Below are 17,536 nucleotides of genomic sequence, written 5' to 3'. Positions count from 1 at the left end.
GGGATCCTGGCACTGAGAGTGACACACTGGGACGTCAAATTTGTGAGATTATCTCCAAATATAGCTGCTGCCATCAATTTGCTAATAACGTTTGTTTATCAAACTTCAACTTCTCCTAGTAACAGCGATCCCGTTTTTATATTGTAAGTCCTGCAAACTCATCCTGTTTTTGAGATACATTTCGTCTGTTGTTTTCTTATTTTCGATTCTAATCCCTTCCTTCTTCTAATTATTTGAGTTGGAACCGCTGAGACCACTCCTTGCTCCATGTGCATACCACATCCCCCCAGGGGACTTACCCCAAGCTCCCCTCGTTCCACACCTCACTTAGATCCCTCATCCTTCTGTCTTTCCCACTTCAAGCCTTAAATTTTGGATACAGCTTCCAACTCTTGTGTAAAGATGTAATGTAATTTAATGAGATGTAGGTTGTGTCTTCAGTATCAGTATTCAAAAGGACCTCATCAAGAGTCTGCGTTCCAAATCTAGCCCTGATCTACGTCTCGACCTCGCAAGCATTATTACTTGTGTCATGCTTGCTCAAAAATGTGACTTAGAATATGGTGTTGTGAATTTCCAATCTCCCCGATCCCATTTGATCCTGCTTCTCAGCTGCTCTTTCTCATGCTCCTGTTAGCCTGCAATTGTCCAAATCAAAAATTTTCTTTTCTTTTAAATGTCTTTCTTTTGAACCTCTAAATCTCTCGTGTTGCTAACCTATCTACACCAGGAAACCAATTAAAGGGTATTAAAAAAAGGACCCACCGACCACTCCCAATATCTCCTCATTGAACTCTCCTCCGCTTTTTTCTATGTAATGCATTGTTGACCACAGACTATTGACCTACTGTAACCCCTAATTTAATCCCAATCAACAAATACTCCTTCCTTCTCACTTATTTTGTCTTAATCAATTACTAACTGGTTTAAGTTCTTTAACGCGTCTGTCTCTATGTCTATTTGAGTATTGGAACTCTTCTACAAATGTAATGTCTCATCTCCATATCAGTTGCCAGATGGCCTAGCGGGTTGTTGACCGCTCCTAACGGGGTCCCTCGTCATTTACGAGTTACCCCCCTTTCTTCACTTCCTTCCTCTATCTCATGACGCAAAGGTCCCTATCCCAGGCCGCCTTTGTGGCTTCCTGCCGTAAATTATTGGTGTCGTGGCTTAAATTTCTACTTCAGACACACACAAATACCCATATATCAGTATTGTAACGGTTAGTGCAAGCATGCCCCTCTCCCACTTATTGGCAAACTGTTAACCCTTAGTACTTTTGCAGTTTCAAAAATACCCATTCAATGTGGTTCATGCATTATTTCTTCCGGAAGGGTCACGCCCAACACCTGCCGCTGACCATCGACGGTGCTGTGGTGGAGAGAGTGAGCAGCTCCAGGTTCCTGGGGGTGCACATCAGTGAGGATCTCTCCTGGTCCACCAACACCGCGTCGCTGGCGAAGAAGGCCCAGCGCCGCCTGTACTTCCTTCGGAAACTCAGGCGAGCGGGGACTCCTCCGGCCGTCATGACTACTTTTTACCGCGGCACCATTGAGAGCGTCCTCTCCAGCTGTATTGCTGTCTGGGGTGGCAGCTGCACTGACCAAGACTTGAAGGCCCTGCAGCGCATTGTGAAAACGGCTAGTAAGACTATTGGTGCTTCTCTCCCCTCCTTGAAGGACATTTACACCTCCCATCTCACCCGCAAGGCGACCAAGATTGTGAGTGATGTGAGTCACCCCGCTCACTCTTTGTTTGAACTTCTGCCCTCTGGGAGGCGGTACAGGAGCCTGCGCTCCCGCACCACCAGACTTTCCAACAGCTTCGTACTCCAGGCTGTTAGGATCCTGAACTCGCTCTCCCTTTCAGCGTAGCGTCCTGTTCTTGCTGTATGCTCACTGGCTCGGTTTTGCCCCTCATATTCAATGGGTTATTGGTCTGTTTTTATTCATCGCTCATTTTATTTTATTTATTATTTATTCTTTATGGTTTGTGCCTTCTTGTTTTTGTTTTGTGTCGCCTACTTGTATGTCTCGTCACCGTGGGATGGAGGAAACGGAATTTCGGTTTCTTTGTGTGTCTTGACATATGAAGGGATTGACAATAAAGCTGACTTTGACTTTGACTTTGACTTTATTTGCCCAGCAGCATTTGGTCATCCACGATTTCGACCCATTCCGGGGGACCCGGCCCCGCCTCTCTCCACTCCTCAGTGCGCATCCCCGGGGCGAGCAGCGTGAACGAATGCAGGGGGTCCCGGCTCATCAATGTTGACCACGCGGGCTGGCTAGACCCACGCTATCATTCCGCCGGCCCCTCCCACGCGCACCCAGCACCCCCGTCCCACAGGCACGCACCTTTGTGCGAGCGCGGGCTCCCAACTCGGTCCCCTCCCCGCTCAAAAATTCTCCACTTCCACCTTATCCCACACACACGCACACACACACACACACACACACACACACACACATACACACGCCAACGCACCCACACACACACACGCACACGCGAACGCACACACACACGCACAAGCACACACACATGGGGATCCCCTGAGCACACACAACAGAACGACAACAGACTGACATACATATTTCACAGAGATTAGCACAAACACATAGGGAACAGCACAAAAAGGGATCCAAATCTGATCCCCGTTTCAATTCTTTCCAACCGCTTCTATGCGATCTGGTCATTACAGCGGCTGTTTCCCGTGCACATGCGCACTTACAAACATGCCCTGTGCACTTCTTGTCTGATTCTCTAAAAGGGCTTTGTTCTTCCCCCTTATACTGCAGATTTCTAACTTTAGTGTGCACACAAATTACTTTTCTTACATGGTATACCAATATTAAAACCCCTGAGGCCTCTTTTTCCACGTTTTCCAATTTCTACCGGCTGCGCACTTCTCCCATCTGCCAATTGCGGTCTGCTGCAAGCCGTAAATTCCATCAGACTTTGACAGGCGTGTATGCTATTACAGTGCGCCTCGACAATCGGGATTGAACCGTGTCGACTTGGGTACGACCGCAGCGCACCAGTTCACCCCGGTAAGTTGCCCAAAGAGCTCTCTAAGAGGTTAACGCGCCAGCGGTCCGCCGGGTGAACTCTGCAACCCACACACACTCCTAATCTGATCAGTGCCCAAATAACGTGGTCTGCGCGCTTCATTCTCTTCGGCACTCATGGTCCCAGACCCGGCCGGCATTTCTTCCACATTCATTCAGACAGTTACGGATGCCAAGGCTGCGCACTCCTCCGCTCTGCCAATCGCGGTCTGCAGCAAGCCTCCCTTTTTTGTGCGACCTTGAGAGAGACAAATGCCACCACCGAACATCTCAACAATCGCCCTCGGCCTGTACGGCCATTGGGTGCGATCTCAACATCCCAGCACGTCGCGGGAATTTTGCCTCCGGTGGCTTGGTGGCGCACGTCTCTTGTCGCAAACAGTGTTCAATCGTATCTGTGCTTCCGCCCCACTCATACCGCTAAAATTTATCTGTCGCCAAAATAAAGTCCACGTTTTATGGGACTTTTCTATTATTCTTCTCTCGTGACAGTCGATCAGAGATGTCCCAGACATCCTATCCTGTTTCACGTGCCCCCTCTCTCGGGGCATTTCTTCTTTCTCATTCATCATTCACACCAGACATGTCACTCACACTGTTCACGTTTCCCCCTTAAGTTTCGTGTTATTTCTCCATTTTTATTTGCCTTTTTCTTTTTTCTATTTTTGATGAACATTTTCATTTTCCTATTGGGGCCACTCCCCCTTTCAAAATTCACATTTTGACCACCTTTGACCAGGGGAGACAAACCCCCCCTGATCCAGCCACGTGCACATCAGATCCATTAACTATCTCCCTGAGGAGCCCCACTCTCTTCCCCCACACCAGGCACGAGCATACCGCAAAAAACGTGGGTGAAAGCACCTCACCTCAAACTCAGCCAGCCGGCCGGACGCTCGATGCTCACACCCAGGTGGATGAGGGCTCCCCGGAGAACAAGAGAACTGTTCATGATGCCAAAAATGTGGTGAATTCTCTTCGATGTTCTGCTGGTCTCCAAGATCTAACGGTGGATAGGTGGCTGGCTCAGGCAAGGAAAACTGATTGGGGAAAGATTTTATTCAACCGATGTCAGAATTGAAGTGTCTCTCTCTAGCCAAACAAAAAGAAGCCCCCCTGTCTTCTCCCGCCTTGGGTCTTATACCCCGTGCCCCCCCTTACTCTGGCGCACACACCGAGGGCTGCTGGATGTCCTCTGACCCCCCAGCCTGCCTTGTTGATTCTAACCAAATGGCCGATTGCTGGATCCTGGTGCCAGGAAGTCTGCCTTCCTGGCCCAGGCTCCATGAAATCTCATGCGCGCGTGATCTGGTCACCTCTAAACTTAGAAGTGAAATATACATTGTATGAGACCTAAATAAAAATACACCACACCCTCCTGGAAGTTTAAGATCAGGGGACGTTTGAGAATATTTGTCATCTTTCACACATGTCCTGAGTGTTGTTAGTCACCTAAATGTTGAACAGAGGCTGTGATGTACCAAAGTCAAATTCCTTCTTTGGCACGCTCAAACATGGCGAATAAAAGTTCTTGAATATTCAAGATTCAAGAATTTTTATTGGCCATGTTTGAGCATGCCAAACAAGGAATTTGAATTAGTGTGATATTGCCGCTTACGTATAGTGTTCGTACATTCCAGTTTCCAATCTTCATGGTGTTTTTCGGGTGCAGCAGTGGTCTATTCAGCCCAATGGCATCCTGTTGGCTTTGGCCCCTGTGCGTCATCGTGTCTCTGGTTACAGGACTGGCTACAGCGTTCCCCTGATTTGGTGTGTGCGCTCTGCTTCTGGTTTCTGTAATAATGTTTTTTTTCCGGGAGCGTCTTGCAAATGCAGGGTCCTCGATGTATTTCTTGCGGTTCAGTTTGATCTTTTTCGCGCTCTTTCCATTCTTTCCATTTTCAAGCAATTGGTTGGCAACTTGGTTGGCAGTGACTTTTGGGCGCTGAGGAGCTGCTTTAGGGTCACCCCGTAGCTTCCGAATAAGTGTCCATGCTTTCTTGCTGTTTTTTGACATGTCTGTGGACTCAATAAGAGCATTCCAAGTCTTGCTTCGCTCTTGGGTAATGCTTTCCATCACCTTCTCACCTTGGGCAGTTGTCTCCTCTGAGAGGGGATCTAATTCAAACATGCTGATATAATTATCATAGAGTCCTGCACAGTCCTTTGAGAGACCAGGTATATATTCAACTCTACAGCCACGGGGGATATGTTTCCGAGCAGTTTTCAGCACCAGGTTAGCAAAAAGGTCATAGTTTGTGCTAACTGGTATTATATTCTTGATCTTCTCTTCCAGCTCGTTGGTGAATCCTTCCCAGTCTGCTTTCTTGTAGTTGAATCGCCTTTTGAAGGGCACGATGGTTGGGACTACAGCCGCGTTGATTTGGATCCCGATGGGACGGTGTTGGCTTGATGGAATAGGGTCCAGCACAGTCTTTTTACACAGTCCAGCGATGTTATTTGTGACCATGGTGAGATCTGGATTATAGCCCCGTTTCCAGCGAGCACTAAGGAACGAGTGTGGTAGCTTGGGGTCATGGATAAGACTTAGTTTGTTGGCCTCTATCCATTCCTCAACTGCTTCTCCATCCTTGTTCATTTCAGGGTAGCCCCACTGGATACTGTGGCTGTTGAAGTCACCAATAATGATCTGTGGTTTGTTGTGTACTTTGGGGATTGGCTGGGGGAATATGAAGTCTACAGGTGGTGGTTTATAGACAGATGTTACTACAGCACTGCTTAGCTCGACAGATAGGACTTCGATATCATGGTCATCTGACATGTCTGTGTCTTCTATAGCTAAACCTGTTTTTACAAATATGGCACTGCCGTACTGCCTGTGAGGTCGTTGAATGGCCAGGACCATTCCTGGTATGGTGGGGCAATTATTTTCACTCCCTCTGTGCGTCTCTTGCAAGCAGAGCACGTCACAGTGTTGTCTGCTGCATAGATCGGCTAAGATTGTTCGTTTTGCAGAGGAGAACCCTTCGATGTTCACAGATAGGACCGTCAATGCTGGTCGTGAGGAGGTTCCTCGTTTCCAAGGTCGACCTTTGTGTCTATCTACAGGCATGATGTTGTTTCTGTTCTGTAGCTTTGTGGCTTGTAGCTTGCAGTTTTCGGCGTAGCTTGTAGCTGCGTTGTAGCTTGTAACTTTTGCTTGTAGTGGTGAAAGGATTAGCAGTATCTAGTCGATCTAGTTGATCTCGTCAATACTCCCGGGGCCGCGACGTGGACGCTCCTTTCATGACCCCACGAGGCAATTGATAAAGGCGAATATGGTATTGGGATTTTTCTGGACTTGTCTAAAGCTTTTGATACCATCATGATTGACATTCTTGTAAATAAATTACAACACTATGGTATTAGAGGCCTGGCGTTAGACTGGTTCCGCAGCTATCTGTTTGGAAGATATCAATATGTTTCTATTAACAACCATAAATCTTCATACAAACCCATCAATTATGGAGTTCCCCAAGGGTCCATCGTAGGGCCACTCCTCTTCATCTTGTACATAAATGACATTGTTAATACTTCACCCATACTACATAAAGTATTATTTGCTGACGATACAAACTTGTTTCTTTCCCACAAAAATCCAAATACACTTGAACAAATTATAAATAGTGAGTTAGCGAAAATAAACACATGGTTTTAATGCAACAAACTCTCCCTAAATGTCAATAAAACAAACCACATCGTATTCCGCTCCCATAAAAAAAAGGACATTGACCAAAATTGTATAAAAATCAACGGACAAAACATTGAAAGAGTCAGCTCTACTAAATTCCTGGGGATCCACATTGACGAGTTCTTGAACTTTAAAAAACATATTGATGATCTCACAATCAAACTGTCTAAATATGCTGCTTTGTTCTTCAAATTGAGACATTATCTCCCACTCACTGCACTTCTTATTCTGTACAAATCCTTATTTGAACCTCATTTAAAATATTGCAATATTATATGGTGTAACACATTTCCAACCCATCTAAAAAAGCTGGAGATACTTCAGAAAAAGGTCATACGTGCCATAACATGGTCTGAGTTTAACGCCCCTGTTGGGAAAAATATACTTTTTATCATTGGATTCTATGTATCTCCTTATGTGTGCAAGACCGTCCACAGGATGTGACATTTTGACCTCGTGATAATGACTTGGGAGCAGATGGCTGGCTAAGGAGCCCATGGCTGGAGTCACGAGTCGCGCTGTACAATAAGCCCCATAGTTAGCTATACATGAACAGATCATGAGTTTGTCATGGGATGGCTGAAGTGACAAACGTCTTATTTAAGTAGAAGTCATGAGAACGCCACAGAAGTATCCATCCCATGACCACGAAGACTACGTCTTTGTTAAGCTAAAGTCATGAGACGACCATCTGCTTCTGTCCGTAATAGTATCGCTGTTGTGCTGTGGTCATGAGATGTAATTGTGGAATGTCCTTCCTGTCTAAAGAAGCTATGCATTCATGTACACTTGCCCCATTGTTTTTTCCTCAATAAAAGGCACGACCAAACTGAGGGAAGGCACGGGTCTCAGTCACACTTGCTGTGTCTGAGCCGCGTCCATCTGCAGATGATCGCTTGCCATCGAAGACATATCCTGCCTCTGTGAGATTCTTTTCAGACAAATGTTGTGAACCCAACATTTTTGGGGGCTCGTCCGGGATTCCTGAAAATCTGCTCGCTGATCCGAGGAGTGTTGAAGACGGCGAATCCGTGCACGGCAGGAGTCAAAGGACGCCTGAAGGAAAGCCCTGGGGAGCGACGTTCATCCACCAGGCCGGCCCAGTTCAGCACCTCTCGGCGGCGACGATTGACGGAATCTTCAAGAGAAATCTTTCACAGACTCGGTGAGACCTCTTCGTTGGCTGCGTGGTTGGGGTATTTTAGTCCCCAGAAAAAAGGGTACCCGGGTAAGGACGGCGGAGTCCTTGTTGTGAATTCCAAGTAATAGGAATTCGGTCTACAGATGGAACTTGTAGACGTAAATACACCTCGTTGTGTTAAGAAAATTCCGCGGTGTGAATGTGTGTGTGAATGGTAGCACGTATGTGCTGCATGTAATATAGTGGGAAGAAATAACGAATTTCTGTGGAAGCACAGGCAAGAATTCCTCACCAGGAAACTGGTCGAAGCAGGAATTACCACAGAAAGTCGTTATCCCACTAAAGAAACATTCCAACTTTAGAAATCCCTAGGATTTGACAGTTGGACTAAATTGATTAAAATGGGGGGCCGTCAAAGTGTTACTGACAAGGTATCAGGAGATGAGAAGTATATGTTAAATAAGTTTCCAGACAGTATTGAATGGTTGACAAAATGGAACAAAAAGTATGGTGTGACTGGTCACCTTAAAGTAGATCAGTGGAAAAATGTAGTTGCCAAACTTGAGGCTAGTGTGATTATGAAAAAAGGAAAGAAAAAAGAAAAAAAGGAAAAAGAATTGCAATGTGCAAAATTATGGTTAAAAGAGGCTGAAAACCGACGCAGAGCTGGACTAAAAGCTAGAGAGGACCGAAAAGCACAACAAAATAAAATGACTGGTACAATTTGTTTTGTCAAACCAGAGGACAATGAAGGACAAGGACGACTAAGACGCAGTTCAAGCACAACCTGAGCGTTCCAGTCTGTATCCCACTAGGGAATTACAGGCCGCAGCTAGAGCTGAAGCTAGTGTGCCCCCACCTTATTCTCCGGTTTCTCAGCACACTAGACAAAAGACAGGACGAAGGACAGTCCAGCCGCAGGCTGTCCCAGACAAAATGACTGAACTAACACGTGACAAATACTCAGATGAGGAAGGTGACGACCCGATAATGGGCAATTATCCCATGATTCAGGTCCCTAATCCAAATGCCGACGGACCTAATAATCAACACATGTATGTATTTCGACCTTGGTCAAACAGAGAGTGCAGAGAAGCTGTTGAGGGAATCCCTGATCCACAAGAGGATGTAGAGTCCTGGATCAGAGACATGGAAGGAGTAATACACTCATATAGATTAAATGGTAGGGAGGCAGGAGAAGCCTTCCAGTGCTCCGTCCCTCGTTTATGGGGAAGAGTGAGGGGAGATTACACAGGTAGAACTAATCAAGGGGAAATTTTCCAATACCCAAATGATGGACAATTAAGAGGTCCTTATTTGGCTCAATTAAACGCTTTATGGGACAGATGTAGAACAACATTTAGGAGAAGAGCTGATTATGGACGTCTGGCAGGGATAAAACAAAAATTGGGTGAGGAGGTTGATGACTTTAGAGTGAGATTTGAAAAGGAATTTAGAGTTCACAGTGGAATCCCTGTAGACGACCAAGACGCAGGCCCCTACCAACAACAATTAAAAAATGCCCTTTTAAATGGAATGGAACCCAAAATCAGTGAATGGATTCGAAAACACAATGTAGAGGTAGACACAGCCAGTGTTACTACCGTAATGCAATGGGCTAGACACGCTGCTAAAATTGTAAAGAAACCTAAAACTCCCACAGGGTCAGCCGGAGTTTTTTGGGCCAACTCGGACTGCGTGGAAGAATCAGAATTCTTCTATCAGAACCACCTGCCCTATCGAGGCAGAGGTGGACGCAGAGGAAATTTCAGGGGGAGAGGTCGAGGATCAGCATCCAAAAATCCTCCCCACTGGTCTGGTGACCCCAATGCCTGCTGGCATTGTGGAGAAAAAGGCCACTGGTCCAAAGAATGTCCTAAAAAGAAAAAAGGACCGCGGCCAGAACAGAGCGCATGACTAGATGAGGAGGACAAGCATGATCTCTTGGATGTTTTTACAGCAGTCGAATCATTGAGTCACTTAAAAGAAAAACCATTCATAGATTTGATTGTTAATGAACAAAAAGTAACCTTTTTGTGTGATTCTGGCGCCTGCACATCAGTTTTAAGACACAAAGTTAAAGGCCTGACCACTGGAAAGCAGTCAATTTGGGTCAAAACAGCTAATGGTCAGACATATCTGGAACACATGACACTACCACTAAATGTTAAAGATCCAGAAACAGGCAGTGTGATTTCAGCACCAGTCGTCTACTCACCTCACTGTCCTGTAAATCTCCTAGGAAGAGACTTAATGTCAGCCCTAGGCATAGCTGTGTTCCCGCTAAAAGATGGGATGACAGCGGCCAGAGTGCCACACCTCTTACTCACAGAGGGAGATGAAGCCGTTTACTATTCACTTGATTTCCCACACTCCCTCTGTGACAGAGAAACGGCAGATCTGATCAAATTTGCAAAATCCACCATTTCTGATTTACAAGACGAAATGCAGTACACCAAATTACATGTCACAATGAAAGTTTCACCATGTTCAGATGTTGAATATAGTGAGGAGTTTCTAAACAAGCCCTCCGTTCCAGTGTCCATTGACTATATATATTCTGATCACAGATCATTTGCAGGTGCCACAGTAATCTTACCTACAAATCTAAAAAACATGTATAGAGGAGGATCAGTGCCTCACGTGTCACTTTTGAAACCAGAACATATTCAGTGGAAAGACACAGGTCCGAAGCTAAAAATAGCTGGTGCAGCAACTGATTATAAGCCTTGTGAAACAGGATGGGAAGCTCCAAGTTGCGAGTACAGCCCGAGCTGTGACATGTACAGACATAAATTTTGCATGTTATTCACAGCTACTCCAAAAATCCATGCCCTAGAATGACAGACAGCAACTATTGCATTTTCGGAGGAGGATGAAAAAGATTTGAAGAGTGTAGATCCTGTTGTGTGGGCCACAGGCCCAACAGATGTTGGTCTGATTACAGCCATTCCACCTGTGGAAATTAAACCAATATCTTCTTACAGACCCAGAGTAAAACAATACCCTTTGAAGCCTGAAGCTTCTATAGGCATTGAACCAGTCATTAAAGATCTATTAAACGCAGGAATAATTAGGAAATGTAATGACTCTCCATGTAATACACCTATATTCCCAGTTCAAAAAGCAGAAGCATCAAAATGGAGAATGATCCAGGATTTGAGAGCTGTAAATGATGCAGTGCAGACCAGGGCACCAAATGTTCCTGATCCACACACATTACTAAATTCATTGCAGCCAAATAGGACTCATTTCACCGTGATTGATTTGAGTAATGCATTTTTCTCTATTCCTGTAGCTGATGATTCTCAGTATTGGTTCGCATTCACATACAAGGGTCAGGGGTACACCTACACCAGATTACCACAAGGTTTTACCGACAGCCCAACCATTTTCACACAGGCTATCATGAACTGTATGGCTGGTTTCACACCTTCATCTGAGAGTCAAGTTTTGGTCTACGTTGATGATATTTTAATTGCTTCAGAAACAAAGGAAGCATGCAGACGTGATTCCCTCCTCCTTCTGCAACATCTAGGCCAGACAGGAAATAAAGTCAGTAAACAGAAGTTACAATGGGTAAAACCAGAAGTGAATTATCTTGGTCACACACTCTCAGCAAGGGGAAGAGCAGTACAACAGGGCAGGAAACAGGCTATATTAGACACACCACGACCTGTCACAAAGAAACAACTTATGTCTTTCTTAGGACTATGTAATTACTGCAGAGCCTGGGTTCCACTCTATGCTGAGATGGCTCAACCATTGATAGAGGTAGCTCATGGACAGCCATTAGCACTCAAAGATAAAATCACGTGGACACCAGAAGCAGAAGAAGCATTCACAAAATTGAAATTGGCATTGGTTCAAACAGCAAATTTGATCCTACCTGACTACAGCAAAAGGTTTATGCAAACAGTGGACTGTAAAGATGGGTTTATGACATCAGTACTGACTCAACAACATGGCATGAAATGGCTACCAATAGCTTTCTATTCCAAAAGACTTGACCCTGTAGCTAGAGCTTTGCCACCATGTGTTCAAGCTATATGTGCTGCTGCGATGGCAGTAGAATCGTCAGCAGATGTCATCTTGTTCCATCCCACAGACCTGTTTGTACCACATGCTGTTGATGTGTTGTTACTTCAAAGTAAAATGAATATGTTGTCTCCAGCCAGACATTTGTCTTATACAGCTCTGTTACTGTCACAGCCACACATAACCATTAAGCGCTGCACTGTATTAAATCCAGCGACTTTACTCCCTACACCAAATGATGGAATACCTCATAATTGTGTAGAGGAAACTGAACAACTGCAGCTACCCAGAGCAGATTTGTCAGACACACCACTCACCACAGGTAAAACGTGGTTTGTAGATGGGTCTTGCTCAAGAACACCAATAGGAAAAACGCAGACAGGTTATGCTGTAGTGGAAAACCCAGATACAGTAATAGAAGCAGCAACTCTTCCTTCGCGTTTCTCAGCCCAAGCAGCTGAAATCATTGCGCTGACTAGAGCTTGTACTCTAGCAGATGGACAAGACCTAACTGTATACACAGACAGCCAGTATGCATTTTCAACAGTTTTTTACTTTGCAAAACAATGGGAAAGGCGTGGAATGATAACTTCAACAGGAAAGCAAATAACACATGCACAACTTCTAATCCAGCTCCTCCAGGCAGTAATGTTGCCCACGAAGCTTGCAATTTGCAAATGTGAGGCACACACACGGAGGAAAGACTTGGTGTCACTAGGCAATGCCTTAGCAGATAAAATAGCAAAGGAAGCTGCTATAGGAAAATACGGAACCTCAGACCTATTTCTGAGATTGCCGTCAGAAAAGGAGGAACTAATAAATACACAGATCTTGCATGATATGCAACATTCAGCCCCTAAACAAGAACAGAAGATGTGGATTGCTAAAGGTGCACAACTGACAGACAAAGACATATACATTGTAAATAATAAGCCTGTTCTCCCTAAATCCCTTTTTAGAGCGGCTGCAATTTCGACACACGGTAGTACTCATGTGTCGACAGGGGGGATGCAGGAGCTAATATCACAACACTTTACAACGTATGGTTTCAATTTGTACTCAAAACTTTTTTGTAGAGCGTGTGAAGTCTGTATAAAAAATAATCCACAAGGGAATGTAAGACCAAAGAGAGGAAAATTCCCAGAACCAGCATATCCGTTCCAAATGCTGCATATGGACTTCATAGAACTAAACAGGTGTGGACTGTACAAATACTGTTTAGTCCTAATAGATGCCTTTTCAAGGTGGACAGAAATAATCCCAGCAAAGAATGCAGATGCTATAACAGTAGCAAAGGCTATCTGCAAGACCATCATTCCCAGTTTTGGTATCCCAGAGACCATTTACAGCGACAACGGACTACATTTTGTCAATTCAGTCATTCACAAAATGGCTGAACATTTGCAGATTACATTAAAAAATCATTGTTCCTATCATCCATCGAGTGCTGGCCTTGTTGAACGGACAAATGGAACAATTAAAAATAGATTAACCAAATGCATGGCAGAAACAGGAAGACCATGGCCCGTATGTCTAGATTTGGTAAAACTCTATATGAGGATTACGCCCTGTAGCAAGGGTTTAACCCAGGGGTGGGCAAACTACGGCCCGCGGGCCACATCCGGCCCACGGGACCGTTTAATCCGGCCCGCCAACCCTGAATTAATTGTATTATTAAACTTTTTTTTTTGTCATTTTGCCTGCAATGACTGCGTTTCCCCAGTAGATGGGGAACCGCTCGCCTGCGCATTTACTACCGGAAGCCGTGTCAGAAAGCTCGGTGCACACTCACAAGTGCGTGTACGTACGTACTCAGTAGTACGGACATGGCGCACTCGCGCTCTATTTGTATCAGTCCCGAATTTAGAGCGTGGGCTGTGACGACAGCATTCTTGTAATTCGCTCGCTGAGCTTTCAGATACAGTTTTACGCTAAAGCCACCCACAAACCTTCCCCTGGAATCCTTCCATTAAAATGAGTGGCCCGAAGAAAAGAAGTGAGTGCCGAATGTTAAAAGAGTGGCCAATTTGGCTCGACGTACGCGACGTGACGTTCAGCCACATCAACCCGTCACAGATCGAGGTAAACGGATCTCTCCTAAAAATTGCCACAACAAATTTTACTCCAGACTATGATGCACTAGCAAAAAAGGGAGACCAACAACACTGTCCCCACTGAAAATGAAGGGGAGGCTCTCAAGTTTGTTGTAAAAAAATGCATTTTGAATATGATTTGTACACATAGCAGGGATTGAAACTAGCGACCATTCTCATTTTCAAACAATGCAGGATGCTCAAGGACATTGATGCACCACCTGTTTGCGACTAATCTTAACCTGTAAAGTTCTTAAGGCTTACTTTAAGGAAGTGTTTCCCGTTTCCTCACCTCTGTTACCAGGTGTTTGTGAGTTCTGCTCTGATGTTCAGATACCACTCACCGTGTTGCCGTTTTGATTACTTTATTTGGATGTATGCTTTCACCGATTCTTCAAGATGATATATTTGGTCAGAATGTTTGCTGTTTGATGTGATCTCATAAGATAAACATTTTTCATTAATCTGACCTGCAGGCACTGAAGTGATGGAGACTGTTATTCATAATAATAGTGTCGTATTTTATGAGAATCACTGATAGCAGTTTTTTAGTGATTTTTTTTTTTTTGTAATGCTGTTAATAAATGCATTTGTTTTCAAAAATCTTGTTTGGAATATCCATGCTTTACTACCTACTAAAGGCCAAAATCTTTTATGCAATTACCTTTACAGGTCGCTTATATTACTTCACACAAACACTACGTCCATCTGCTCCTGGTTCGGCCCTCCGGTCCAAATTTAGAACCCAGTTCGGCCCGCGAGTCAAAAAGTTTGCCCACCCCTGGTTTAACCCCTTATGAGATCATTCATGGCAGAGCATACAGGCTCCCTCTGTTCTCACATGATTTAGACAAAGCCGCAGAAGAGCTAACTCTAGCCGACTACATGATCAAAACCATGCAAATGAAAGAAGTCTCAAATGCAAATTTACTGCCCTCCACTCCTTTATCTCCACAGGATGACTCAGCGAAACCAGGTGACTGGGTCTTCATCAAAGTAATCAAAAGAAAGACGTGGTCTTCACCCCGGTGGGAGGGACCATTCCAAGTCCTACTCGCCACACCCACCGCTGTCAAGATTGCAGAAAGACCCAGCTGGATACATCTCAGCCACTGTAAGCTGCAGAGAGTGCTTGGCTCCTAGGCCTCGGTCAGGGCGAAGTCTGGCTACAAAGGGGGTGCCAATTATAGTTTGGCATCAGTCTCAAACCGGTGAAGAACTAAGAACCCTGACCATTTAGCTCCCTAGGGGTTCAGGTGGCTCTGTGGAACTGAACGGAAAATGGCACTCAGAGGAGTGCTTGTCTGTGCTGTGGCTGTAGCATGCTTGCCAATGACGTGGAGTGTCCAGGGTCCCCAAGGGGAAAGTGGAACTTCCGCTCGAATCAAGAGAATGACGACCGAACTGTTGACAAAGTATATAAAGATAAACCCAGATATACCCCATGCAGACAACATGTGGTACCAGTATGTATCCATGTTGGCCGAAACATACAATCAAACTAAATGTTATGTATGTTCCATAATGCCACGATCAAGTCAACAACCTGTCCTACATGCCCGACCCATGCCAGAGAAAAATGCATGGTGTTTCGCAATACTAAGGGCTTTTGGGTTTAATCCCCTCAAAGGACTCAGACGGTCGGAAAGTAATGAGGCACAACTAGCCGCCCATCCCTGTTACAACATCTCAAGGCCATTCACAGTAGTGTCAAGAAGTTCTGTCGTCACACCCGCACCAGTGACTCTCGAAGTGAGTGAAACCATCTCACATCCCCTGTGCTTCCGACGAAGACGTGTTGATGGAATAAAGGTGGGAGAAACAAAACGCTGCATCACCACCTCACTTCTAGGACCTACCGACGAGACCTCGTTGAATATCACAGAAGCAATCAAACAAGTCCTAGCCGGAGGAGAAAGTCCCCACTCTATCATCGAAGGGGGATGGTGGCTCTGTGGTCGCCGAGGCTACGCAGTCCTTCCAGGACGATGGGATGGCACATGTGCCCCCGTATATGTGTCAGATCACACTGTGTTCCTCAGTCTGACATCTTCAGGAACATCATCAGCGAAAGACACGTGCAGCTGTTGCTCCCACCTTCCGTCCCTACGACAGTGTCTGGGGCTCAGACGTACCAGATGAATACAAGCTTTGGAGCACAGGACAAAAGGTGGCACTCACACTCTTCCCACAGGCGGGTGTGGCTAAGACTATTCTCCGAATAGAAACTATGGACTACAGGTTGAAGACCTTTGCCAATTTTACTCTAGAGGCCCTTACAGGTTACCAGACGGAACTGCAAGCCCTGAGGCTAATGGCACTACAGTCCCGAATGGTTTTGGACCTCCTGACTGCCGAAAAAGGAGGTGTGTGTGAAATAGTTGGTACCTCCTGTTGTACCTACATCCCAGGAGAAAATGACACCCACATCGAGTATGCTCTACAAGGACTTCGGAACCTCCGTAGGGCTATGTCCCAGGACGAAACTCCAGCCAAGGATGTCCATCCCTTTTGGTGGCTGTTTTATGGCAATTGGAAGCAACTTTTCTTGAAAGTCGCGGTTCTTTTAGTTGCCATACTGTTATTTCTCTGTGTTTTTACATCATGCATCATACCTTGTATTCGTCACATGATGACTAAAATGTTGACATCAGCGTTTGCTGTCCAGAATATCATGTTGGTCCAGCGTGAACAAGATGAGTGGGACCACCTAGCGTAAATCGCCTACCTATTTGTTTTTTTCTTTTGATGGTCCAGAACAAAATACATTCCATTATGACGAACATGGCCAAAGCCGAATGGAGAGCTGTAGTTCTGATAAACTCTGGAATGTAAACGTTCATACTTTTTGTTGTTGCCATACTATATTGTGTAGGCGTATACTCATTTATACACATATGTAGTTATTAGTTTATGTTTTGTTTTCCCATGAATTCCAATGTTAAACAGGGGGGAATGTTGGGAAAAATATACTTTTTATCATTGGATTCTATGTATCTCCTTATGTGTGCAAGACCGTCCACAGGATGTGACATTTTGACCTCGTGATAATGACTTGGGAGCAGATGGCTGGCTAAGGAGCCCATGGCTGGAGTCACGAGTCGCGCTGTACAATAAGCCCCATAGTTAGCTATACATGAACAGATCATGAGTTTGTCATGGGATGGCTGAAGTGACAAACGTCTTATTTAAGTAGAAGTCATGAGAACGCCACAGAAGTATCCATCCCATGACCACGAAGACTACGTCTTTGTTAAGCTAAAGTCATGAGACGACCATCTGCTTCTGTCCGTAATAGTATCGCTGTTGTGCTGTGGTCATGAGATGTAATTGTGGAATGTCCTTCCTGTCTAAAGAAGCTATGCATTCATGTACACTTGCCCCATTGTTTTTTCCTCAATAAAAGGCACGACCAAACTGAGGGAAGGCACGGGTCTCAGTCACACTTGCTGTGTCTGAGCCGCGTCCATCTGCAGATGATCGCTTGCCATCGAAGACATATCCT

The 17,536-nt window shown here is 45.1% G+C and overlaps 1 protein-coding gene across 1 annotated transcript; it reads left to right on the top strand.

The window, feature by feature from the left end:
• The first annotated feature begins 11,023 nt into the window (after nt 1-11,023).
• LOC119126078 lies at nt 11,024-15,315 on the top strand. The gene is made up of 2 exons (XM_037257106.1): nt 11,024-13,517; nt 14,816-15,315. The coding sequence occupies exons 1-2, from the start codon at nt 11,048-11,050 to the stop codon at nt 15,172-15,174; spliced, it is 2,829 nt and encodes a 942-aa protein (XP_037113001.1). The 5' UTR covers nt 11,024-11,047; the 3' UTR covers nt 15,175-15,315.
• The last annotated feature ends 2,221 nt before the right edge of the window (nt 15,316-17,536 follow it).

The sequence above is a fragment of the Syngnathus acus genome, chromosome 8 (assembly GCF_901709675.1).
Source record: "Syngnathus acus chromosome 8, fSynAcu1.2, whole genome shotgun sequence".
Lineage (NCBI taxonomy): Eukaryota > Metazoa > Chordata > Actinopteri > Syngnathiformes > Syngnathidae > Syngnathus > Syngnathus acus.
This window is presented reverse-complemented; position numbering and strand designations above follow the sequence as displayed.